The 26,558-nt window shown below is 48.4% G+C and overlaps 2 protein-coding genes across 2 annotated transcripts in view; both read left to right on the top strand.

Annotated features, from left to right (window-relative positions):
• The first annotated feature begins 1,350 nt into the window (after positions 1 to 1,350).
• Positions 1,351 to 8,756, top strand: ARMS2 (age-related maculopathy susceptibility 2). The gene is given in 5 exon segments (XM_023224284.2): positions 1,351 to 1,560; positions 6,108 to 6,255; positions 6,258 to 6,421; positions 6,423 to 6,448; positions 8,314 to 8,756. Coding segments are annotated over 5 exon segments (576 nt in total). The 3' UTR covers positions 8,342 to 8,756.
• A 4,156-nt stretch (positions 8,757 to 12,912) lies between these two features.
• HTRA1 (HtrA serine peptidase 1) overlaps positions 12,913 to 26,558 on the top strand; it is a 52,618-nt gene continuing 38,972 nt past the window's right edge. The window contains exon 1 of the mRNA XM_023224367.2: positions 12,913 to 13,544. Coding sequence (XP_023080135.2) covers positions 12,941 to 13,544 — 604 coding nt within the window. The 5' untranslated portion in view covers positions 12,913 to 12,940. The remainder of the gene's footprint in view (positions 13,545 to 26,558) is intronic.

The following is a 26,558-nucleotide window of genomic DNA, read 5'->3' as shown; positions in this document are numbered from 1 at the left end:
TAGGCCAGGCCAACCTAGGCTACTCTTGCTTTTGATGAACTTGAAGGTAAACTGATTAGAGACTTAATCACAGAATCCCTCCATCTTTGGCATATGATGTAACCTGATCACAGAAGAGACATCCATCATATCCACAGGTCTTGCCCCTACTAAGTGGACTGTGCAGGGCACGGACACCAAGAGTGGGAATCTGGGATGCGATCTTAGAATTCTGCCTGCCTCAGGGTTTCATTTTCAAAATTGTCATGGATCTTGCGGGTGTGTCTCCTTGTTGTTTTAGTCCATGTTTACCTGATGTCATTGGTCATTTGTAGATCTTTTGTGAAGTCTTCTGCCCAGAATTCATTCTTAGTGGATTGCTTGCTTTTTTGTTTTTGAGTCTTCTAACCTGAATATAAATTCTTGGTTGGATACAAGTATTGTAACTATGTTCTCCCAGTCAATGGTTCCCCTTTTTGTCTTTGATAAACATAAATTCTTCATTTTAATTGTCATATTTCTCATTCCTTTTTTTTTGCTGGTTGGTGGTTTTGTGTCGTGTTTATGAATCTCTTGCTTAGCCCAAGGTCATAAAAATATTCTTCCGCCTGGACCCTTTCTCCTGGACCCTGCATTGATTTTGTTTTCACATGTAGGTCTATGATCCACTTTGAATGAACTTTTATGATGTGTGTATGGGACCAAAGTTCATTTTGTTCTCTATATGATGAGTCAGTTGATACAGTATCATTTACTGAAAAGACCATCCTTTCCCTATTGATTTGTGACTTTGACTTTGTTAAATCAGGTGACTGGAGGTAGGCTAGAATCTGGTTTGGCTTCTTCTACTGCATGAATCTATTTGTTCATCTGTACACCAGTGTCAGACTGTCCTCACTATTGTCCGACCATGCTGTGATATCTAAACAATGTCTTCAAAGAAATCCTGGGCATTGCCATCTCTCTAGAGAGGCCTCACTTCACTCTCCCAGCCCTAAACAACTACAGATTTATTTTCTGTCTCTGTAGATTTTCCTGTTACACAGATTTCTTGTGAATGAAATCATATAGTACGTTGTCTTTTGTACCTGGCTTCTTTCATTTCCAACATGCTTTCAGGGATCACCATGTTTGCAAGACTGTGTCCTTGTGCAGGAAACAGAAGCACCGACCAGGAGGACTGGAGCAGGCGAGATTGGGAAAACAGAAAGGGAGGGAATAAGCTGTGTCCAGACACTAAAAGGACTTGAAGGATCTTTTAAAAGAGATGTATACATGTAACAGGGAATTAGACAGGGTGGGAAAGCATCCGCTCTCTTAAAATATCAAAAAAACCCACGTAGATTTGGAACAAGCTTCTTGTATCCTTCGATGTGGAGCATGTGGTTCTCGCTCAGCTATGTGGCTGACCCACAGAAGGCAGTCACGGATGGAGCTTATAAAGGAAGGAGAGAGGCCCATACACTGAGCTCAGAGGCAGGAGAGGATGAGTTTGAAGTGCTTGAGGAACACGGAGTGACCCCAGGAAGGAGCTGGGCCATGTTAGGTGGAGCTGAGAGAGGAGCCCCAGATTCAAGGAGAGTATGTCCAGGTAGTAGCTTGAACGGCACAGATGGAAAAGGATTTGGCTTTCTTTGTTTTCTTCCTTTGATTTTTAACTGCCCATCCCTCTGCAATATTAATGGTTAGTACGGAAAAGAAAAAGGAGAAATTATCACCCATCACCCCTCCACCCAGAATTAACCACAGTTAACACTGGGGCCCAGTTCCTTCCAGGCTGGAGTCTCAGAATCACTTTCTTAATCAGGAGCCACGGTCTGCACAGCTTTATATCCTGCAGTTTCTTGCTTAGTGTAAAAGCATTACCCTGGGATCTGATTTCCTTTTGCATCTCAAACCCGGGAAGTTTGGCCATTAGCAAGGATTTCCTGAATTTCCTTGGAATCATCACAGCGGCTGGGCTTGGTCTTCCTGAAGCTTAGGGCTAGTTCTCCCTCCCTCCTTTCAAGCTGCAGGTCTTTGTGAGAAGAAGGCGGATGCAATAGCAGAGACTTAGCTTTCAGGCCTCATTCCTCAAGGAGGTAATCGTTCCCTTTAAAGGAAGAGAGAATTAACTGAGTGGCAGCACTGGATTAGGCCTGGGCATCCAGAAACTGCCCACAAGAAGTGGAGGCCAGTGGGAGACACACAAGTGTCTGCAAGGCGAGGTGACAGAGCTCTCCGAAGGATGGAGAAGGGGCTGTGGCAGCTGGCCCAGTGGAAAAGTACCTCGACCATGATTCATCAGGGTAATGCTCCGTTGGTGCCAGGCCATCACCCCGTCTGGGAGTGCAGACAGCTGACAGCTGAAAGTCACATCAAGAATGGAATCAATTTTCAGGGAAGAAAGTAAATGAAAGTTAAGATAAAAATGCATTACTTCACTGCTATACCTTCTGCTGCAAGCATCTGTTTAATACAAGCAACATGAGACTAGTGCCTGCTACGTGGCGGGTGCTGTCCGGGCACAGCGGGCAAGGCAGGCTCCAGTGCTAGCAACTCCAAGCCTGACTGAGGAAGACAATGTGATGGTCCACCTGGACACGGATTGGCTGATTAAATGAGGGTTATGAGTTAGACAAAGAAAATACCTGGTGCTGCTGAATTTCACATCTCTAAGGACATTGCTCTGGCTCTAGACTAACTGGGTGACTTAAACGTGGATCCACATAGTGTCAGTACACAGAAATGACCTGTGTGTGGTTCTCAGCCCTGCTGCTCATTGGAGTCCCGGGGAGTTCTTCAAATTAGAGACACTAAGGATGCCCAGTCCCTGCCCCCTCCCCCTGAGTTTTTAAAAATAGCTTTATTGCGATACAATTCAAATAAAATACAATCTACCCATTTAAAGTATACATTTCAGTGGTTTTTAGTATATTCATGGATAAGGACAAGCATCAACACTGTCAAATTTTTTTTTTTTTTTTTTTTTTTTTGAGATGGAGTCACCCAGGCTGGAGTGCAATGGCATGATTTTGGTTCACTGTAACCTCTGCCTCCCTGGTTCAAGTGATTCTCCTGCCTCAGCCTCTCCAGTAGCTTGGATTACAGGTGTGTGCCATGACGCCCGGCTACTTTTTGTATTTTTGGTAGAGATGGAGTGTCACCATGTTGGCCAGGCTGGTCTCTAACTCCTCAAGTGATCTACCTGGTTTGGCCTCCCAAAGTGCTGGGATTACAGGCCTGAGCCACCAAGTCCAGCCAACACAGTCAATTTTAAAACATTTTTCTTATCTCAAAAAGAAACCCCATACTCTTTAGCTATTCTTTTTATTTTCTATTAAATTTTTTTTTTCTTTCTTTCTTTTTTTTTCTTTGAGATGGAGTCTGGCTCTGTCACCCAGGCTGGAGTTCAGTGACTCAGTCTTGATTCACTGCAACCTCCGCCTCCTGGGTTTAAGTGATTCTCCTGCCTCAGCCTCCTGTGTAGCTGGCATTACAGGCACACACCACCACGCCCTGCGAATTTTTGTATTTTTAGTAGAGACAGGGTTTCACCATGTTGGCTAGGCTGATCTGGAACTCCTGACCTCAAGTGATCTGCCCGCCTCGGCCTCCCAAAGTGCTGGGATTACAGGTGTGAGCCACCGTACCTGGCCAACTATTTTAAAAATTTTTAAGAGACTGAGTCTCGCTTTGTCACCCAGTTGGGTGCAGTGGCAGGATCATGGCTTACTTCAGCCTTAAACTCCTGGGATCAAGCAATCCTCCCACCTCAGCCCCCTGAGTAGCTGGGAAAACAAGTGTGCACAGTCACTAAACTAAAAAAAAAAAAACTTTTATTATTATTATTATTTTTTGTAGGGGTGGGTTTTCGTTATGTTGCCTAGGCTGGTTTCAAAGTCCTGGCCTCAAGCAATCCTCCTGCTTCATCCTCCCAAATTGCTGGGATTACAGGCATGAGCCACTGTGCCCAGCCTCTGCCCACTCTTCTAGCCCTAAGCAAGCAGGAATCTATTTTCTGTCTCTATAGATTTTCCTGTTATACACATTCCTTATGAATGAAATCATATAATATGTTGTCTTTTGTTTCTGGCTTCTTTCATTTAGCACCATGCTTTCAGGGTTCACCATGTCGTAGTGGGTATTTTATTCTTTTTTATGGCTGAATAGTATTTCATTTTATGGATTTACCATAATTTGTTTATCTGTTATCAGTTGATGGACATTTGGGTTGTTTCTACCTTTGGGCTGTTATGAATAGTGCTGCTATGAACATGTGTGTTCCAGTTGCTGTGTGGACACATGTTTTCCTTTCTCTTGGGTAGCTACCTAGGAATGGAAATGCTGGGTCATACGTTGACTCTGTTGGAAGAACTGCCAGACTGTTTTCCAAAGCAGCTGTACCATTTTACATTCCCACTAGCAGTGCATGAGGATTCTGATTTCTCCACATACTTGTTATCATCTCACTTTTTGATTCTGGCTACCCTAGTGCCTATGAAGTAGTATCTCAGTGTGGTTTTGATTTGTTGATTTGCTGATGACTAAAGATGCTCAGCATCTTCTTATGTGCTTATTTGTGCTCTTAGAGTTTGTAATTCAGTTGATCTGGAGTAGTTCTTTTTTCCTTTTATTTTTGATTTTTTTGAGACAGAGTTTTTCTCGGTTACCAGCTGGATGGAGTGCAGTGGCGCAATCTCGGCTCACTGCAACTTCCGACTCCCTGGTTCAAGCTATTCTCCTGCCTCAGCCTCCCGAATAGCTGGGATTACAGGCCCACACTACCATGCCCAGCTAATTTTTGTATCTTTAGTAGAGCCAGGATTTCACCATGTTAGCCATGATGGTCTCGATCTCCTGAACTTGTGATCCGCCCACCTCGGCTTCCCAAAGTGGTGGGATTACAGCTGTGAGCCACAGCGCCTGGCTTTTTTTTTTTTTTCCTTTAAAAAAGTGTTTGGCTGGGAGTAGTGGTTCACACCTGTAATCCCAACACTTTGGGAGGCCGAGGCAGGAGGATCACTTGAACCCAGGACTTCAAGACCTGCCTGGGCAATATAGCAAGACCCCATCTCTAAAAATAAAAAAAGTAAATTCGCCAGGTGTGGTGCTGCACACCTGTGGTCCCAGCTCCTTGGAAGGCTGAGGTGGGAGGATCACCTGAGCCCAGGATTATGAGGCTGTAGTGAGCCATGATCATGCCACTGGACTCCAGCTTGGGTGACAAAGTGAGACCCTGTCTCAGAAAAAAAAAAAAGGTGGGGGGGCCTGGGTGTGGTGGCTTATGCCTGTAACCCTAGCACTTTTGCAGGCAGATTGCTTGAGCTCAGGAGTTCAATACCAGCCTGGCAACATGGCAAAACCTGGTCTCTATGAAAAATATAAAAAATAGCTGGGTGTGGTGGTGCACATCTGTGGCTGTAGTCCCAGCTATTCGGGTGGCTGAAGTGGGAGGATCACCTGAGCCTGGGGGGGGGGTTGAGGCCACAGTGAGCTGTGGTCCTACCACTGCACTCCAGCCTGGACAACAGAATGAGACTCTCTCTCTCAAAAAAAAAAAAAAAAAAAAAAAGTTTTTTCTTTTGAAATAATTTTAGGTTTAGAGAAAAGTTGAAAAATAGTAAAAAACAAAAAACAACCCCCCCCCCAAAAAAAAACCTCTCATTTACCCTTAACCCAGATTTCCCAAATGCTTACCACCCTTGCTACATCATTCTAGTTCCTGGAAACATTTAAAGCATGTGAAACATTTAAAACATTTAAGTTGCAGGCTTTAAGTTGCACTTCCTTTACTTCTAAATATTTCAGTGTATTTTTCTTGAAAAAAAAAATGTTCTCATACCACAGTAACACGATCAAAATTGGAAAATCAACATTGATTCAATACTATGATCTATAATCAAGTTTTTTTTTTTTTCCAAATCCCTGGGTCTCAGCATTTTTTTAAAGCTTCACAGATGATTTCAGTGGGTACTAGGGACCTCTGTTGCCTCCTCTGGCAGAACAGGCCTGAGGGGTGGACCCTCCCTGAGACCACCCAACAATTTAAGGTGGAGTTATCAGGACGCCTGACTCCTGGGGGCATTTTTGTGTGACGGGAAAAGACAGTGCTCCTGGCTGAGTGAGATGGCAGCTGGCTTGGTAAGGTGATAGCACCTTTGTCACCACGTCATGTCCCTGTACTCTACGTGCTGCATCTACACCCAGGACCGACGGTAACTGAGGCGGAGGGGAAAGGAGGGCCTGAGATGGCAAGTCTGTTCTCCTCGGCGGTTCCTGTGTCCTTCATTTCCACCCGCGAGAGCCTGTGCTGGACACTGGAGTTGGTGGAGAAGGAGCCAGTGACAGGCAGAGGAGCAAACTGTCTTTATCACACTCCAAGATCCCAGCTGCTAAAATCCACACTGAGCTCTACTTACCAGCCTTCTTCTCTCTTGCCGGAACCTCCTCTGTACTCAGACCAGCAGCCTTAGCACCACCTCACACTGGTAAGAAATGCAGATGATCAGGCCTTACCCCAGATCTATTAAATCAGAAATTCTGGAGTGGCGCCCTGCAGCTTGCATTTTAACCAGGCTTCAGGTGCTTCTGATGCATGCTCAGGTTTGAGCACCACTGGCCACAGGGAGGCTGAGGCAGGGCCCAGGGTCAATTCAACCCTCCTCTGGTTGAATAGCTGGAGAGTTGGGAATATCAGTCAATATTTCCAGTGCACCTGCTACAAGCCAGAAAAAGGAACAAGAAGACACAGTGGGTCTGAGAAAGTGATGGGGTGAGCAGAAACCCAAAGCCCATAGAAGGCCATCCGAGTGGCCCCTCGAGTAGGTGAACTGGCTTTAGGGTTTATTGAAGGAGGTGGAAACCTCAGCCTGCTTCTTGTCTGGGTTGTTATAGGAGTCATTTAGAAAGCTGTACCATTCTTTCAATATTCTCACTACTTTCCAACTCTCATTTTTCCTGCTCATTTCTGGATTGAAAAAATGCCTTGGCTGTATGTGTAAGAAAACAACCATGCAAGTTTGTAGAGAAAGAATCTGGGCCTTCTAGATCACGTCAGTTTAAAACTTGGACATCAAGCACCTTAGAGACCATGTTGCCAAATAAGCTTAGTAAATGCTTTCTAATGCTTATGAACTGTGGCACTTTGTGCTTGCTGTAGTACTATATAATTAGACAAATGAAAGAACTCAAAGGTTGAGCCCCTTCCGTCTCTTAATTTTTTTTTTATAAGCAGATTTAAAATTCTGGCTCATAATGTCCTTGATTCAATGTTAAACCATTTTGCCTAAATGGCAGCAAGTTCTAAATGTGAGGGCGCTCAGCTTTTCAAGCTGCTCCTGAATGACAGAAATTGACAAGCTGTCATTCAAGACCTTTTGGTAGCTGCCTAGGGCTCTGTTTGAATTGTATCTGTCTGATACTTTGAGTGAAAAATTTGATCACATGCCATGCTTTTAATTTGCTAAAGCAAATATGTTGGAAGGAGTCGATGCAAAGATGGACTGCTGGTCTCATGCAACTGATTTAGGGGAAGGGTTTGCCTAAATTAATAAAAGATCTGAATTATAGATCTTAAATACGTAGAATTTAAAGGCTTAAAAAGAAACTGGGCAGCAGCAGGCCTGGGGTTGGCTTCTAAGTATCCTTATTTAACTAATAGACATGAATGTTTTGATTTGATATTAGAAATGCTAGTACTGGAGCCTCTGAGCCTTCTCTGTCTCGAGAGGCTGCCCTATCTAAAAAAGAAGAAAAAAGAAAAAAAGAAATGATGGTACTATAATTCTAAAGTGCTTCAGAAATTCTCAAAAATAGGCCAGGCATGGTGGCTCACGGATGTATACCAGCACTTTGGGAGGCCAAGGTGGGCAAATCACTTGCGGTCGGGGGTTGAAGACCAGCTTGGCCAACATGGTGAAACCCCATCTCTACTAAAAATACAGAAATTAGCCAGGCATGGTAGCAGGTGCCTGTAATTCCAGCTACTTGGGAGGCTGAGGCAGGAGAATCGCTAGAACCTGGGAGGTGGAGGTTGCAGTGAGCCGAGATCGCACCACTGCACTCCAGCCTGGGCAACAGAGTGAGACTCTGTCTCAAAAAAAAAAAAAAAAAATGTTCTCAAAAATATTTTGAACTTCCTCACCTTTGTCCTATTTTTGAAGGAGGGGTCTACATTAAAGAGATCATACAGAAATAATTTAATTGTTACAAAACGAATGGAATGTCTTTACTTTTTACCCAATTGAGTTACATTAACTGCATCTACAATTTAATTTAAAGTGCTCCTCAACCTAAAAATAGTCATGTGTGTATATTTAAAAATGCATATTATTAAATCTATTTTTTTTTTCAATCTATCATCCACACTGCAGCAAGGTGATTCTGCCAAAACATATCTCCTTAAAAGCCAACTGGAGCTTCCCATCAGCATCAATGTGAAGCCAAAAATCCTTAGGAGGACAGAGGGAGTCCCTCACAACATAGACCGGTCCCCTTCCCTCCAGCTGCCTGGACTGTCCAAAGGACTCTCTTCCTGCCTGCGGCCACACTGCACAACTTGGAATTTCCCCACCTGGGCGGACTCATCGCGTCATCACCAACTGGATGCATCTTCTGCTCTGTGCAGCTGGTAAAATCTTTCTCAACCCTTGAGATGCAGCCCAATCTCCTCCTAACATCTGGATTCCTGTCACTGCATTCCCTCCTGTCATCCTGCCTTTGTTTTCTTACCCTCCTCTCTCTCCTGTGTGATAGACATTAATTAAAATTAAATAAAAATTCAGATCATCCTTGTACTTGCTGCATTTCAAATGCTCGGCAGTCACATGTAGTTAGTGGCTACCCTCTTGGACAGCACAGATAGAGATTATTTCCATCATTGCAGAAAATTCTAGACTTGGAACTTCTTGAGGACAGGCGCTTGATCATTCGACACTGCTCTACAGTGTCTAGCAGTGTCTACTCTGTAGCAGGGGCTCAGGAAATTTTTCCTGAACCGAACCTAACTGAACTGATGTGGGTTTGTCATCAGGGTGTACCTTCTGTTAAAGGAGGTTATGATTTCTGATGCTGGGGTGACCAGAGGGGATGGGAGTGAGCCTGGCACTCCGAGGACTGGGGGCAAAACCAGCTGAGAAGTCATCCTTTACTTGCTGGCATGGCCCCAGCCAGGGTTCTGTTGCTACGGGAGAATGGATGAGTAGGAATGGATTATATCATCCTGGATCTAGAGGACAACCTGGCTTGAGGGGCATGGGGGACACTGGAAGTCAGGGTAAGAAACTTGGACTTCATTCTACTGGCATGGAGAGCTCCTGGAAATGATTGAGCAGTAGAGTGATAGGATAAGCTTATAGGAGGAGCCAAAATTTTTAATACAGCTCCTTAGATCTTAGATCTTGTGACTTAGGAAAGGCAATATGAGTCCCTGAGCATTCTGGGTCCTTTGTACATTTGGGAGAACAGAGGCCCAAAGTGGGAAATCCTCCTCCTCCTGAGCAGCGCAAACATGGCTGCTCCATTCCTATTCAGAAGCCTCGTTTCCTGATTAAGGCTCTGGCAGCTGTGGTGTTTCATTGTTCATTATTCACGAATAGACTTGGCCCTGTTCAAAACTGAAGCTTCAATGCTGCAAATGAGGGCTGCAGAGAGGATGTTGGGGAACTCGCCTGTTTGGCTTCAAAACTGCCCCCTTTTCTCTGGAAAAATCCTCTCTAGAATACTGTGCCAAGGCCTGGTGAGTGAGAAATGAGTTTTCATGATGTATCAAAAGAAAAATGCTTCTTTTAAGAAAACGTCTTTATAAATGGCAGCAGACGGGGAAGAATCTAAAAGAGAGAAAGAGCAATGCTTGCAGGTTGAAAGCATTACCTCCAGATATGAGGACGTTAGGACTAACGGAAGGTCAGTGATGGGTCCAGAGGCCCGGTTTCAATGGGCTTACCATTTCCTTCTTCGTGTGCCCACCGATGGACACACGTAGGCACACACACCAACAGCCTCCCATGTGGGCAGTCCAGGGTGCCCACAACCCTTCCAGCAAGACTTTGATTTCTCTGTTTCAAAGAATTTCTTGAGGCCCCTCTGTAGAGCTGCTTGTCTTCTTCACGACCTGTGCTTGGGTCAGGGCAGGTGGAGTGAGCTGCACTAACAGCTGGGAGATGATCCTGTGATCTCATTGTGCAGTGGTCCTGCCAGGTTGCTCTTTCTAAAACCTTGGGTATTGCAAATTCTGCTTCCTAGGGACCGCTTGGTCCCCCAGTCCTCCCCCTGCTGACTCCCTTCCTGGTGAAGCCACCAGCATGGCTCTCGGGGTAGTGCTGTCTTCCCTCTCTAGAACAGCCGCGTGGCCCCATGGCTTGCACTTACTGGTTACCGTGGTTACAAATGCCTCTTCTAGGCTGTGAACCATCAAGGGGTGGGTCCGTTTCAGCCAACATGTCCTCAGGGATTTTAAGTAGCTGGGGGTCCCCCCGAATCTCCATCACCCTCTTGCCCATTCTCCGTCCCCTCCCCCACCACACATACACTCTACTCCCCCAGTGCTGAATAACTTGCCAAAGCAGGGTGCTAGCACCGGGGCACTCAGGGGTGAAGAAGATGGGGCCTCTGCCCTGGGGAGGAGGTGATGAGGGGAGGACCAGCAGCACAGAGGGTGGGAGGTAGAGGAAATGGCACTAAGTGGGGGAATGAGGATGGAAGAGGAGCATGCTAGATGGGACGATGGGACCCAGCACTGACCAAATAGAAGCTTGTGGGTGGCACATCAGTCACTCCAAGGAGACATGCAGTCACTGCCATTTTCCTAATGAAACTCCTCCAGTTATTAAAGGCCCAGAGTCACAGACTTAAGGACCAGAAGTGGGATTTGAACCCAAGTCCCCCAGATGACAGGGTTCCTACTTGCTTTTCTAGGTCACATTAGCCCACGCTGGAGGGGAGGAGGGGTGTTTCAGGAAGAGGGGAGATGTGGGCAAAGGCACGGAGACCGTAAGCAGAAAGGTATGTTCCAGAAAATGCAAGTTATTCAGCACTGGGGGAGCAGAGTGTATGTGTGGTGGGGAAGGGGTGGAGAATGGGTGAGAGGGTTGTGGAGACTCAGTGGGACCCCCAGCTACTTAATTCCCCGACAGGGAAAGAGCTTAGAAACTCCCTCCACCTCCCACAAAGCAGTGGGGAAGCTGCAGCCACACTGCTTTCCATCGGCTCATTCCCTCTGCAGTCTGGCTGCTCACAGGGATGGTGGAGGACGGGGCTTGCAGGCAGGCACGGCCAGTTTGGAAGGTGTACTGGCTCCAGCACTCAACTTGTGGCTGACACTCAGGGAAGTCACCCTTTCTGGCCCTCAGTTTTCTCCTCCGTAAAATAAGGGAATGCGACAAAAATAAGTTATCACCAATTTATTCACCACCACGTGTCCTTTTAATTCCGTCCGCCCCAGGACTGCAGTGGGGAGAGTCTTTCTTTGCTGACGGACTTTGAAAATCATCACCCCCACCCCGCACTTTTTATGGTTAACCACTGCTAGCCAGGAACTCAGGGCTTCTCATCAGCAGAGGCCTCTAACCCTCCAGGATCCAGGGCTGAACACGGATTCGGGGTAAAGGCCTCCCTTCCGCAGCCATGAGGCCCTGGCTTTATGGAATGTCGTTTGGAGTCCAGGGAGTCAGCATGGGGACCCCGACAGCTTTTCCATGCCCCAGGCTCCTGGGCCTTTCTGAGGGACCCCTCTGGACCTTGGACGTTAACAAGGTTCATATTTGGAAGGTGCTTTGAGGGGGCTTATAAGTATTTGGAGTTTGCTTTTTAAACTATTTGTATTGGAAAAGTAAACGTGTGCACAAGGGAACAACCCAAATACAGAAGAATATTAAAATCTCCAAACCCCCAGCCCCCTCCCTTGCTACTCTATCCCAAAGTCAGCTCTGCCCGCCCACCCAACCCTGGATGCCTCTGCCCAGGGTGGGGGTGGAGGTTTGAGGGTTAGGGATGAGGGCCGGGCCAACCGCCTCCTCTCAGGTCCTTGGACGCGAGCTGTACCCATCTGCTCAGTGTGGACCCAGGACTGCTGCCCGCAGGCTTGGTGCTGCCTGGGCACCCAGACCCACCTCCAGGGTCGCCCTCGGCCCTCCTGATGACTCTCAGACTCGCATCTGTCCCAAAGGCTGCACCAAAGATTCTCCACTGGGAAATCAAAGTTTTGATAACAAAAGTGTTTTGAAATAATCACGCACGTGGTGAAAAATTCAAACAGGAGAAAACCCCTTTCCCATCTGAGACCGCTGCACCCTCTCCAGTTAGGAGCCTCCGAGCTGCTTCCTGAGCTCTCTGCGAGTAGGGACACGCGTGCCACCCACAACAACTTTTTAAAAGAATCAGACGTGTGAAGGATTCTATTCAAATTACTTCTGCTCTCTGCTTTTATCACTTCACTGTGGGTCGGGCGCGGGCTTTCTGGCAGCTCCGCGGACGCTGCCTTCGTCCGGCCGCACAGGCCCCGCGGTCAGGGTCCCACATGCGGGGTACCGGGGGCAGAACCAGCGCGTGACCGGGGTCCGCGGTGCCGCCAACGCCCCGGGTCTGCGCAGAGGCCCCTGCAGTCCCTGCCTGGCCCAGTCCGTGCCTCCCGGGCAGGCCCCCAGTGGGGCGATTAGCAGGAACTTTCCCGGGCGCTCCCGCGGGGAGACGCCGCAGGGCCCCCTTGCAAAGTTCCTTTAGTTTGAAGGACGCGAATCGCAGCGAGAGAACCTGCGGAAGGCGAACATGTGGGGCGCGCAGACGGGGAAACTGAGTCCCACGAGAGGGCGGGTCTGTGCACTGCCCCGCCCGCGCCCCACGAGCTCGGCCGTGCCCGGGCGCGCCCGCCCTGCCCCCGCCGCGGGCGGTCCCGGTCCAGCCGCCCGCCCTCCCGCCATCCGGTCGGCCCCCCTCCCGGGCGCCGTGCCCGTCCCCAAGGCGGCTCGTCACCGCTGCGAGGCCAATGGGCTGGGCCGCGCGGCCGCGCGCACTCGCACCCGCTGCCCCCGAGGCCCTCCCGCACTTTCCCCGGCGCCGCTCTCCGGCCCTCGCCCTGTCAGCCGCCACGGCCGCCGCCGCCGCCAGAGTCGCCATGCAGATCCCGCGCGCCGCGCTGCTCCCGCTGCTGCTACTGCTGCTGCTGGCGGCGCCCGCCTCGGCGCAGCTGTCCCGGGCCAGCCGCTCGGCGCCTTTGGCCACCGGGTGCCCCGAGCGCTGCGAGCCGGCGCGCTGCCCGCCGCAGCCGGAGCACTGCGAGGGCGGCCGGGCCCGGGACGCGTGCGGCTGCTGCGAGGTGTGCGGCGCGCCGGAGGGCGCCGCGTGCGGCCTGCAGGAGGGCCCGTGCGGCGAGGGGCTGCAGTGCGTGGTGCCCTTCGGGGTGCCAGCCTCGGCCACGGTGCGGCGACGCGCGCAGGCTGGCCTCTGTGTGTGCGCCAGCAGCGAACCGGTGTGCGGCAGCGACGCCAACACCTACGCCAACCTGTGCCAGCTGCGCGCCGCCAGCCGCCGCTCCGAGAGGCTGCACCGGCCGCCGGTCATCGTCCTGCAGCGCGGCGCCTGCGGTCAAGGTACTCCGCCGCGCTCCTGGGCAGCACCATCCCAGCTCGGACCTGCTTCTGCGGGACTGGTGGGCAGACCGAGGGGCAGCGAAGCGTTGTGGGGTGGCCAGGGCAACTCTCGGGGACAGGCAGGTGGGCCCCGGGGTGGCGACTTTCCGCAGGCTGCCTGGGAAACGAGCTTCGCGCCCAGCCCGGGGCCGGTTCTGCGCCCAGACGATGCCGGTGCGCCGGGCCTGCACTCTGGGGCTCGAGACGCCTGGCGACCTGCCGCGGAGTGCCCTGAGGGCAGCCACACAGCGCGGGGACCCGAGGATAAATAAGAGGAGTGGGGGCATAAAGGGAGGAGAGAAGTTCAGGACTAGGAACTGGAGCCTTGCAGAGCGGCTTCAGGACCACAAGAAGTCATTTATGTTGCTTTTTCTATTTGCTTCCTCCGTCCCCTTTAAACTGCATTACTTTGGTCACGGGACCGCTCCGTGAAAACTGTATGTAACTCTTTTGGAAAGGAACAGTGTTTGCCGGCCCCCGCCGGAGTTTCCCCAAAAAGCCTACCCCGGGCAGGGAACGGTTTGGCATCGCACTCGTTTCGGCGGCGTTGCTGCCTGTGTGGCTTTCCTCGTTTTGAGCCAGCCCTACAAAAATGAAAGTGGCTTCTTTTGAATAAGCTGAATCGGGCTTTGGATCACGAAATCTGCAGAGGCGTAGAAGGGACCGGGTTAGTAATGAGGAAGGAGTCTACCCCTCCCTCCTGCCGCACACAGGACCTGTTCGGCAGGGGAGATGGTGGTGATGGGGGAAGGAGTGGAGTGGAGCAACGTCTGACTCTCTCGCGGGACCTTCCGGAGAGATGCTTCTCATCTTCAGGCAGAGGCCATGTGGAAGAATATCGAGTTCAGCGGCGGCCAGTCCCGCGGTGTAGGAACCAGACAGCGGGGCTTGGCAGTGCGCTTAGGCGCAGCCCTGCGGCTGCTGCCCGACCCCAGCGCTGCCTCCTCAACTCGGGCAGAGCCAGGAGAGGGGCACAGGAGAGCACAGTGCAGAGAGACTGGTCTAGATTTTACTTTATAGGAACATGGTTCAGTATGACCAACTAGGGCTTGGCATAGTTTGGCTTACATGGACGGGACGGTACCAGAGCCGAATTGGGTGAAATTCGAGATTGTGTATTTCACCAACGCAGGAGCACAGCCCTGGGGAAACTCAGCCTAGTTAGGCAGTAGAGAGTTGTCCCGGAGACAAGTGATCCCGCAGACTAGAGAATGGGCATGATGATAGCACACGCCTATTGAGCACTCAGTCTGTGTGCCGGGTGTGTTACCTCTGTGACCTCATTTGGTCTCACCAGGAGGGAGTTTCTCCTCTCTCTCTCTCTCTCTTTCTTCTTAAGAGACAGGGTCTCCCTCTGTCGCCCAGGCTGGAATATAGTGGTGTGATCATGGCTCACTGCAGCCTCCGGCCCCTGGACTCAATGATTCTCCTGCTTCAGCCTCCCAAGTGGCTGGGACTACAGGCAGATGCCACCACACCCAGCTTCTCATTCCTATTTTACAGATAGCAGAACTAAGGTTGAAAAACTTGCCCAAGGTCACTCAGCTGGAATTTAAACCCAGATAGCCTCATTCAGAGGAGTCAGGCCAGCACTTAACTCCAAGGGTGTAGGAGAGGGGTCAGGTGCTGTAAATTTCCTGGTGGGTTGGACGTGCATCCCCCTCAGAGCTGGGAACAGCATACACAAAGCCTAAGACTTGTTTGGAGGTGAATAGATCAGTGTGGCTGGGGGACGTTTGGGGAGGGCAGCAGGAGTGAGCCAGGCTGGTGGCCCAGAGTCCCAGGGCTGAAGAGGCTGGCTGTGCCCCGGGCCCTGTGTGCAGATGTTCTTGAACTGGGGCAACTCAAAGCCTAGTGTAGTGTAGGGCTGACCTAGCAGTGGAGTGCGGAATGCATCCAGGGTGGAGAGTTTAGACTACTGCAATAATCTGGGTGTGAGGCAACAACATTGAAAAAGCATGTTTTTGTCCAAAACAAGCCAGCTGTTACTGGTCTCGCTGTTTGTGGTCTCATTGCACGGGGTCCTGAGTTGCTGGCACCATGCGAGTCGCCTAATTTATTGCTAGTGAGGCAAGTTGCTTAACAAGCTTTGGAGTTGGCTGAGTCCCTGTGTGGAGGAAAACAGGTCCCCCATTGGCCATCAGGCTCACAGCGGGTCCCGGTGTACCAGTGAGGGGACAGCCACAGAGGGATAAGCATGGTGGCTTTGAAAGGAGGGAGAGACAGAGTGGGTACAATGCTGTTTTTATCCCTCCCTCCTTCTTTTGCAAATATTTGTTGAGCTCTGTAGGGTGTCTGACACCGTTTGCATGTTTGTCTGGCACATCAGAGGCACTTGGTACGAGTGGATTAGTGAATGAATAAATGAATGAATGAAGACAAATGGGAGGTGCTTTCGATACAAAGCCATTCTGTTTTTCCTTAGTGGAAGGCACTGCTTTGCTGCGCCCCCTCTCTGGATCTCACTCTCCACCCTTGACTTTCCGGAGGTGTTTCCGAGGACAGGCGCCTGGGAGCCAGCAGACTTCATTCAGTCCAAGCCAGGCTCCAGGACTCAGCAGCTGGTGCCTACGGGCAGGTCACTTGACGTCACTGTTAAATGAGGTGAATTGGCTGCCTGCTCTGGCTCGAAGATTGGCGGGAGAACTACTTTAGCTGCAATGGACATGAGCTTTTTCAAGGGGTGCCACTTGACTAGAGGCCTGAAGTTGGAGCAAGTCACACACGGATCTGAAGACAGAGCTCTCGAGGCAGGAGCGGGTGCTGTGATTTCAAATATTATAAGGAGGCTTTGTCTGGGGCAGAGCATGCGAGGGGATGAAAGGTAGAAGTGTCATCAGATCAGGGGTCTCCAGGCAGGTGACCAGTACTTTGGGTCACAGTAGATCTTTGGATAGAGGAATGTGTCACCATTCAAAGGAAGGTACTTTCATTTGTAAGCTGTTTAATGAATAGACCTCAGAGAACATCTCTGCTCACCACTCTGGAAATGAAGGCAAATCATCTATTTCAGAAGTCAATGCACTGGCAGGGTTTGGATGGCAAAGTATACAATCCAACTAGAGAACAAAGATCTGTCATCTCCAGCTCTGCTGGTCAGATGATTACAAAAAAGAAAGGAATTGAAATACTAATAGGATACAAATAATGAGGGCTAACATACATGTTGTGCTTATTCTGTGCTGGGTGCATACTAACTCATTTGATCCTCCTGACAGTCCTGTGAGTGAGTGCTGTAGTCTTCCCTGGGTTACAGCTGGGCAACTAAGTCACAGAGCAGTACCTTGCTCGGGACTGCTGCTCCCATACAACTGGATCCAGAGTCTCGTTCATAACCAGCATGCCTTGCCGTTGACAGAGCAACAGAGATTATAAACCACCCCCAGCTAAGCCCCAGCTAATAGCTGAAATCAACAGAGCTCCAGATGGCTGTGGCCTTGAGATGAAACAGGACAGATCACAGCCCTCACTCGACAGGCTCAGGTTGACAAGGTTGCCTCCAGTTGCCATCCGTGCAGCCCTCACTAAAGAAAAGCAAAAAGAGCCGAGGGACTGTAGGAACGCTGTTTCCACGCCAGAGATCCAGACAGCAAACTGCTCTTGAAGAGAGAAAGCCCTTCCAGACTCCCCCATGTCCCAAAAGACCAGCCAAGATTCCGGACCTCTGCTAAAACATGGACAGGAAGCCAGGATCAAGACTGAAACAGACTTCCCAAACAGCAGAAGCCTCCTCCATTTCTCCTCCTAGTATATCCTCCAGGAAAGCCCACCCTACTCCTTACAGCAGCCCAGACAAGCTTGGAGGTCTGCAAGCTGCAGGGGTGCCCAGAAACTCCGCCTCTGGTGGTTTTTAGTATTGCCTGCTCCTGTTCTCACCCCAGAGCCTCTGAAGGCAGAGGCTGTATGTACATACCTGGTGAAGAACCAAGGGCTTAGACGGTTGCTTTACTTCTTGGAGGCCTGGACGGTTTGTAAAATTTATGTATGTATGTATGTATGTATGTATGTATGTATGTATGTATTTATTTATTTGAGACGGAGTCTTGCTCTGTCGCCCAGGCTGGAGTGCAGTGGCGCCATCTCGGCTCACTGCAAGGTCCGAGACCTTGTGAGTTCACGCCATTCTCCTGCCTCAGCCTCCCGAGTAGCTGGGACTACAGGCGCCCGTCACCATGCCTGGCTAATTTTTTTTTTGTATTTTTTAGTAGAGACGAGGTTTCACCGTGTTAGCCAGGATGGTCTTGATCTCCTGACCTCGTGATCCGCCTGCCTCGGCCTCCCAAAGTGCTGGGATTACAGGTGTGAGCCACCGGGCCGGCACAAAATGTACTTTATTTAGGTGATTCTTTCATGGGAGCCTCAAACAAGCAATCATTGTTAGCTGAGTGCTGACCCTGTGCTGAGCTCTGGGGAGACAGGGTTGAATAAAACAAAGTCACTGCCCACAGGGAACTTATATTCAATACATTCAATACAATCACTGCTTCCCCCAGGGTTGCATTTTTCCGTTGTTAGAGTGGGCAGTTTGCTAGACAGTCATTTCCACTACTGGCAATTCAAATACACCTTTTGTCACTTAAAAAACAAGTGTGCTGGGGACCGGAGCTCCATCTTAGGATAGGGTGGGTGGAAACAGTTGTGAGTCTCCAGTTTTTAGTCACCCGAAACTTCGAAACTTGGAAGTGTTTTGAGCAGTTTATGAGGCTCTGCCTGCTCTGGTCAGCTGCCTTCTTTTATTGCTCTGTTGGTTTTGCTAAAGAGTTAAAATATTAAGGTTTCGTAAAATTAGGACGTTAACAAGCTCAAAAACCAAGTATTTGAGTTACTTCATTCCACTGAGAGAGCTGTAAACGGGTTGCATTGGAACTTAAAATAACTGCATTGAGTAAGCGATGGTGGCGGGCACCATGAGCTAACTGTGGTCAGAAGCCTGACAGCCTCCGCTTGGGGCTGGATTCTCCGTTTGGAGCTGTGTGATCCTGGACGAGTTTCATGCCTTGGATTCAGAAATCAGACTTTCCATGAGCTTATATTTCAAGTGAATAAATAGCTCTGGTCAGGCTTAATTTGAAGAAGAAGTAAGCTTGGCAATGGGTGAGGGTTCCTCGGAAGGCCAGCTGGGGCGGAGGGGCTGAGGACAAGTGGCTCTGGCCCTTCCCGGCTTGTTACCTGATCAGGTAACGGCTCCCTTGACCTCTTGGAGCCTCGGCAGTGAGGGGATTGGGCCAGTTGATCTCTGAGGCTCCTTTTAACTGGAATGGTCTGTGATTCTTGTAAGAAAACAAGTCTCTGAGGAGGTTGTGGTCACCTCATTCCTAATTTAAAGGCTGGGGAGGATTCCTTAAGAGCTACTTCTTTTTCCTAAATTATTGACGGTTAAAGCCAAGGCTGGCATCGAACGGATGTGATCCATCTTGAGCCTGGTTGCTTTGTGTTTCAGCTTTGTACTGGCTGCTGAAAGTCCCCGGGAGACCACAGGAGTGACATGTTCATCCCCAAGAGATGAGCTTCCATGAACCTCATACCCCTTGCTTCTTCCCTGGAGCCTCAAGGCCTTGGGTAGTCAGAAGTGAGATACCCTTGTGTCATTTTATCTTTTCCATCTCCACCTTCTCTGCCATTGGAAAAAAAAAAAAAAAGGGAAGAAAAATCCTATTAATAGAGAAACTGAGAAGTGTAGCCATTCTGAATGTGTTTCCAAAAGGCTCCTGGAAGTGGCATGGAAGTTGGAGTGATTCAGCACTACTTGGTAACGTGTGCCTAGAACCATAGGGGGACATTAGCCAGGACAACACGCCTCAGGACAGAAGTAAGTGGCTGTGAAGAGGCATGTCCGTCACTGCTGGAAAGGCGCAGAGTTCAGCTTTTGGAGTCAATGCTGAGAGTTCCACTTCTAAATTCATTCAGAGCATTTATTTAACACCTACTGTGTGCTTGGAAGTGTACCAGGTACAGGGACTCAGAGGTAAGGACTAGTGGCCCCTGATCTCAAGGTACTGGTGGTAGATAGTATGATGCTCAGCTTAAGGGCTGGGCTTCTGAAGTCGGATTGCCACTTTCTGGATGTGTGGCTTTTCTTGGGTAACTTCATCTCTAAGTCTCAGTTTCCTCATCAGTAAGATAATAGAAGTAATAGCAGATACATACATAGCTCTTAGGGCATTGCAGAATGGAAGGACCTCCTTATATGAAACGCAAAGCACTGTGCCTGATGCATTGCTAGAACTCAGGCAATATTAGCATGTTGTCATTGTCATCATCACCATCATCTTCAAGACACTGACAAAGGAGTCAGCTGTATGGGAGGAGTAGACGTTCTTGTCTCCCTGGGGATGAGGTGGGTGGGTGGGTTAGGAAACCTTCACAGAGAAGGAGGGTGATGTGAGACTTGCGTCTGGGAGCTGACTCGGAATTTGCCATCTACTATGTTGGAAAAGGTTCTCTGGGCAGAGGTATCCAAAGTTGCCTTGACTATCACCCTCTGAGGTCCCAGTTGTTGCCTGTATCATGTGACCAGTGTGTGGGTTCTCTTGAATTAAGAGCTGCATGTCTGGACTGCCTGGGATTTTACAGATGTCATCTCGTTAACTCTTCCTGGAGCTTGTGACACCCAGGAGATGGCAGTTTATAGAATCCCTGGGACCTTCTTGAATGATGCTTGGTTTGGTTTCCATGCTCTGGGAATTCCTCACAAGGAAAGATTTGTCACATCTTAAGGAAGGAAAAAAAGGCAAATTTTGGAGTCCATGGATACCCTATTATTTTAGATTCCAGGACAACTTGTCGAATAAGCACGTTTCATAAAAACAATCCTCCGCAGCATCCCGTGACAGCAGCTGGTCCCTCGCCACAGGATAATTATGTCTCCTTGTGCACACAAAAGTCTCCGAGGGCATATTGTTGCGGATGGAGTTTCTGATAATTTCCAAATTGAACAACCTCAGTCCTAATGAGTCAGAAGCTTGTGCAATATTTTCAAACCCCAGGAACATCTTTTTCATTAGTTGTGCAATAAAGATGGTAGGCCTATCTCTGTGATGAGCTGTTTTTTTTTTTTTCCTCAAAGTTTGATGAGATTCACTGTAGAATTCCTTCTCACATAGTCTTGGGCAAGATTTTACCCAATCTTCCAACATATGAGTCATATCATATCCTGTGACTAAGAAGAGCTGTCTCTTTGGTGCCAGTTTTGTAAGCGCAATCACCACTTGGTGGAGACGGATGGACACAGTTGGGATTGCCCAGGCACATGGGCAATCTTGCCAACCAGACACGGGGAGGGAAGGCTCAGTGTTCAGCGGTCACATCTGCTTTTCTGTGGCACAGAGGGAGCTATACAGGAATATTGTATTCTCCAGGACAGTTAGGGCAGTGGGAAATGTCACCAAACAGAACAGTGAGCCAAATTGCTGCTGCCACTGTGTGCTCTGTGGGGAGCTGGGCACTGTGCTCATTGTGTTATGGGCCTTGCTTTGTTCTTACCTTGTAGCCACCCAGAGAGGTAGGGCATTATCCTTGCTTCCTAGCTGAGACTACAGAAGAGGCTCCTAGAGGTTAGCTGTAATTTGTCCAAGGCCAGCCAGTGCAAGGAGGCAGAGCCAGGATTTGAGCCCATGTCTGTCTCACTCCCAAACTATTCTTCAGATTTCTTTAAGTCAAGTGTTATTTAGAAATGTTTTGTTTATTCATCAAATATTTGGTGGATGTTTCCAGCTATCCTTTGGTTATTAATTTCTAGTTTAATTCCATTGTGGGCTGAGAACATATTTTGTATGATTTCTATTCTATTACATTTGTTAGGGGGTATTTTCTGGTCTAGAATGTGGTCTGTCTTGGTAAGTGTTGCCTGTGTGCTTGAGAAGAATGTGTGTTCTGTCATTGTTGGATGGAATGTTCTATAAATGTCACTTAGGTCTAGTGGATTGATAGTGCCATTCAGGTCAACTGTATCCTTCCTGATTTTCTGCCTACTGATCTATCAGTTCCTGAAAGAGAAGTGCTGACGTCTCCTGAGTCTATTCTGAAACACTGGATTGCGGTCTCCATGATGAACCACTAGAGTTAGAAAACCTGAGTCCTAGCCCCATTTGGGCCTTTGGGATGACTCCTTTCCACCTCAGTTTCCTCAACTGCAACAGGAGGACAATGATGCTTCCCAGGAGACATCAACAGGATACTGTGACATAAGGGATATGAAGGAGCTTTGTCAACTCCTAAAGTTTCAATGCTAGGAATCCTAAAGCATTGAAGTCCAATGATATAAGGAATATGAAGGAGCTTTGTCAACTCCTAAAGCTTCAGTAGTAGGAATCCTAAAGCACTGAAGTCCAATGATATAAGGAATATGAAGGAGCTTTGTCAGCGCCTAAAGCTTCAGTGCTTCAGGAGTCCTAAAGCGTTGAAGCTGTAAGAGATTAGGACCTCTAGTTGACAATTCCAGACTCTTCCAGGACTCCTGATAGAGCCAACACCAAGAATAGTGAAGCCGGAAGGATGCAAATAGTAATATGCCTCCTGGGTGTCAAAGTGTGGGTCTCCTCTGGGCATGTTCTCTTGTCCTACTGAGACATGATAGCTCTTGGCCAAAGTGACTCAACTTGACCCTCTGTTTCAGGAAGGCCAAATGCAGAGTTCACCACCGTCATGTCCAAGGGCAGATGCTTTGGTCCAGAACATCAGCATCCCAGTCATTACACCAAGCAAGCTGCAATCTCTGCCGGCACTGTGGAGAGCGCATGCTCCTCCCAGGGTGGCCTGCATCCTGTGTCCTGCATCCTGTGTTCTTCTCAGGCCGACTTTCTGTTTAATGTTTGCTGGTCAGGAAGTGGCCTGAGCTGAGGTTCCTCAGATCCCAGCCTGACCTTTCTCCACCAGCATTTTTGGCTCTGAAAAATATAGCCCAGTGTGGTTTAGCTCCACTGGATGAAACCCAATAGGAAAAGTCTGATAATAGCAGAGGAGGGATAGGAGGAAGGGTGAGGATTTGAGAGCATCTGGGATGGACCAGGTGTGTGGATATTGTTCTGTCTGTGGGATTGTGTGACACTTCTCATTTACAGTCTGTTCCCTTGGAAGTCCCATCATTGGCCAAACATATAGTCCTTCTGTCCTCTGAAAAGTATTATTCTGCTCCTACCTTTGACAACCATCTCTGACCCATCAACTCCCTGTTTACATGCATCTTGTGGATGAGGACACCACCTTACCTGTAAGGACACTGGTGGCTTCCCAAAGCCACCAACTGACTTGTAGAGAAGACAGAATCCCAGAGTATGAAACCTGAGGGTGAAGGGTCCTGGCAGGTCCTAGAGCCCAACCCTTCGCTTCACAGGTGGGGAAACTGAGGGAGCCAATGGGAACACGACTCTCACAAGCCGCACAGCTCATCTGTAGGGGCCAGTGTGGAGTCTGTTTATCTTGAGGCCCAGGGCTGAGTCTTTGAGCCCTCCCCATCTCAGCCACAACCTCCTGTTGGAGCAGTTAGGTGTTTGGGAGAGGCCATGGTCCATAGTCATGGTATTCCTGTAAAGCTGGAGAAACAGGCCTTGCTCCCTTAGTCTCTCTAATCAAAACGAGGTTGCAGAAAACCCTTCTCCCTACTTCTCCCTAAAATAATTTCCTTGGGTTAGAAGATGACTAAAAAGCTATTCATCTGATGACTGATGTCTCCCTTCAAGAATTATAAGCACATACAAATGCCTTTGAATGGTAATTATAATAATTTTGCTGAAGGGAAAATATCAGTATAAATATCATGGTGGCCTCACTGATGAATGAGGACTGAAATGCTTTCATGTCTTTTCAGCTGTGGTTAGATTTTCTTTGAGCAGAGTATACAAGTTTTTCCTCTCCTAGCATAAAGACTTTTTTTTGTATCTTTTCTCTCTACTGTTCAGACATGACAGAAAATGCATTTATACATTTGATGACATATTGTACTATCTCAATTCTTTAATATTATACATGTAATTTAATCCTATGAAAAATTAAGAAAAGAAGATTCATATTTCACCATTACCATCTCTCCAGAAATACTATTATTATTATTATTATTATTATTATTATTATTATTATTTTGAGACAGAGTCTTGCTGTGTTGCCCAGGCTGGAGTCAGGGGCACGATCTTGGCTCACTGAAACCTCTACCTCCCAGGTTCAAGCAGTTCTCATGCCTCAGCCTCCTCAGTAGCTGGGATTACAGGCCTGCACCACCACACCCAGCTACCTTTTATATTTTTAAGTAGAGACAGTTTTGCCATGTTGGCCAGGCTGGTCTCGAATACCTGGCCTCAAGTGATTGGCCTGCTTCGGCCTCCCAAAGTGTGGGGATTACAGGCATGAGCTACTATGCCTGGCCTAATTCCATCATTTCTGTCCCAAGTGTTGCCACCATTTGGTTAACTATTCCCCTGTCCACATCCATCTAGGCCAAGGTTGTGATGTTAAAAATCCTGAGATGGACATTTTCATGTTTATGGCTATTTCTGTATCTAGGGTCATTCTCTTAGGAGAGGTACTAAGAAGTACAGAAACTGGAAAGAAGGATATGGAATTTTTATGGTTCTGGTATAAATTGCCAAATTATTTTCCAGAAAGGTTGTAGCCATATTTGTTGCCATCAGCTCTAGAATTTCAACCTCGTAAGTCACTGAAAGAAATTATCCCAAAAGCAATCCTTCAGGAATAATGGAAGAAGATGGTGCCGAACCCCAGCCATTCTGCTCACTGTTAGATTACGTTTTTGGTCTTACAGGTTACTTTTATTCTCAGGTTGATTGCTCTTAAGAGTTGAGCAATGTTTGGGGTAGAATAATGAGCACTTTTCAAATTTGGTTCTACCTGGTTGAGTTGTGATCACAGGCAGTCTCACCTGGGAGGGGCTCGGGTGGTTGTCAGCTTGTCCTTCCAACACTCGCGTCTCAGGTGAGCAGCCTGGGACCAGTGAGGAGACCTGAAGGCTGGAGGTCACAAACTAGGAGGTGACAGAGAACCCAGGTCTCAGGAAGCCCAGCCCAGGGCTCGCTGCAGTGAGCCTCTCGGATGCCAGCTCTGTCCAGGATGCAGGAGGAGGCCAGACTGATTTGGTCTGTTTTGAAAAGTGATGAAAATATTTATTCAAATGTTTTGTACACATAGGCAGAAGTATAACAGGAGCTGCATATACAAAATTATTTTCTAGCAGTCATATTAAAAAAGTAAAAAGAAACAAAGAACATTATTATGTTTGTTTTTAAAACAGCTTAATTGAGAGATAATTTACATACTATAAAATTTACCCCAAGTGTACAATTTGCTGTTCTTATGTATTCACAATCATGCACCTATCACTACCAACTGCAGAACACTTTCATCACCCTAAAAACAAACCCCGTATCCATTTGTAGCCCCCCCATACTTCTCCTCCGTCCAGCCCTAGGCAACCACCGGTACATTTTCTGTTTCTATGAATTGGCTTATTCTGGACATTTCATATAAATGGAATCAAACAATACGTAACTGCCTCTGTCTCTTAGCATAATGTTTTCAAGGTTGTCCACATTGTAGCATGGATCATTATTTCATTCCATTTTATGATTAAAAATATGCCTTTTTATGGATACAGGGAGACCTGACTTCTATTTTATCTCCCCTCCCTGATGGGGAATCCTAATTTCAGCCTGGAAGGTCACTGTGAACGTCTAAACGCACAGGTGATACTGACTGGTTCCATTGGAAGAAACTGTAGCACCTGACTCAGGAAGCCAACATTAAAACCAAGAATATTCTATACGGATGGGGATTACGCACTGAAGGGAAAACATGAGGAAATGCACTTTTCAGATTTATTAGATCACAGAACTTCTTTGGAGCTGGAAAGGATTTCGGAAACCGTCTAGCCTACCCCCTCATCTTACCACTGAGGTAACTGAGGCCCAGGAAGGGGAAGTGGCTTGTTTTGGGTCCGGGACCACTTTTCATTTCTTATTTGAGCCAAAGCTTCCTTCTGGTGTCTGTCTCTGTTTCACAAGTTCCCGTCGCATGGGTGCTGGGTATTGCTTGGAAGAACTGGCCTCTTCCTTGATATAGGGGCTCGTTCACTGTCACCTCCTTCCCTCACGTCCCTTCTGCCCCTCTGCAGCCCCAGGCCCTCCGCCTGCACCAGGGGGCAGACTCAACCCCAGTGGGCACTGCCTCCCAGTCTGCGGCCAGAGGCTGGGGGGCTGGGGAGACTGAACAGCCCCGGCAGCTCCAGACATAACAACCTATGTTGAGGAGTCGGCGCAGGAAGCGAACCCAGCTGAGAAATCTGCGAAGGTCAGGACCGGAGCCAGACGCTTATCAAGAGGAAAGTTAATGGTGTTTTTGTGAACTGAGCAGTCAGCTGTTTCCCTGAAGATAATAATAGATACATCATGTTGGGCATTCAGGAGGCATCTGAAAAAAAAAATTGTGCAGTGGAATTGATTGGAAGCTTTTCCCTAATACATAAAATAGGCCAGAAATGACTATCAAATGTAACAGCACTGATCAAACCCAAGCACTCACCATAGATCCAAGCAAGGACTGAAAAACATGATTTTTTTTTTTTTTTTCCGCCAGTGAGTCTGAAAAGTGATTTTCAGTGCCAGGCGCCTTTAAACATAGACAACATAAACAACAACAGAGTTGTTCTGGAAAAAGCATCTTTTCCCAGTAAAGCCAAAGATGCAGATCTAGGCTGTGCTTGTGACTGACAGCACAGAGAGGGGTTCACAGCCAGCTGGCCAAGTGCCCCCCGAAAGCGCATTTCGAATCTGCTCTATTTGAGAGAGACCGTCTTAGCCTTGTTTGGGTAAGTCTTCCTCCTTCACTTCACCTGCCACAGACTTTTCCAGGCACCATCTGCTGTAGTGTTGGCCCAGCCCCTGCAACAGTTACTGCTGAAGGCACCCGGGACATGCAAGACGGGGGAGCAGCCTGAGGTCTGGCGTCCGGCAAGCTTTTCCCACTTGGAGC

Source organism: Piliocolobus tephrosceles, chromosome 9, assembly GCF_002776525.5.
Source record: "Piliocolobus tephrosceles isolate RC106 chromosome 9, ASM277652v3, whole genome shotgun sequence".
Classification (NCBI taxonomy): Eukaryota; Metazoa; Chordata; class Mammalia; order Primates; family Cercopithecidae; genus Piliocolobus; species Piliocolobus tephrosceles.
Note: the sequence above shows the minus strand (reverse complement) of the source record. Positions and strands in the feature narration are given on the sequence as shown.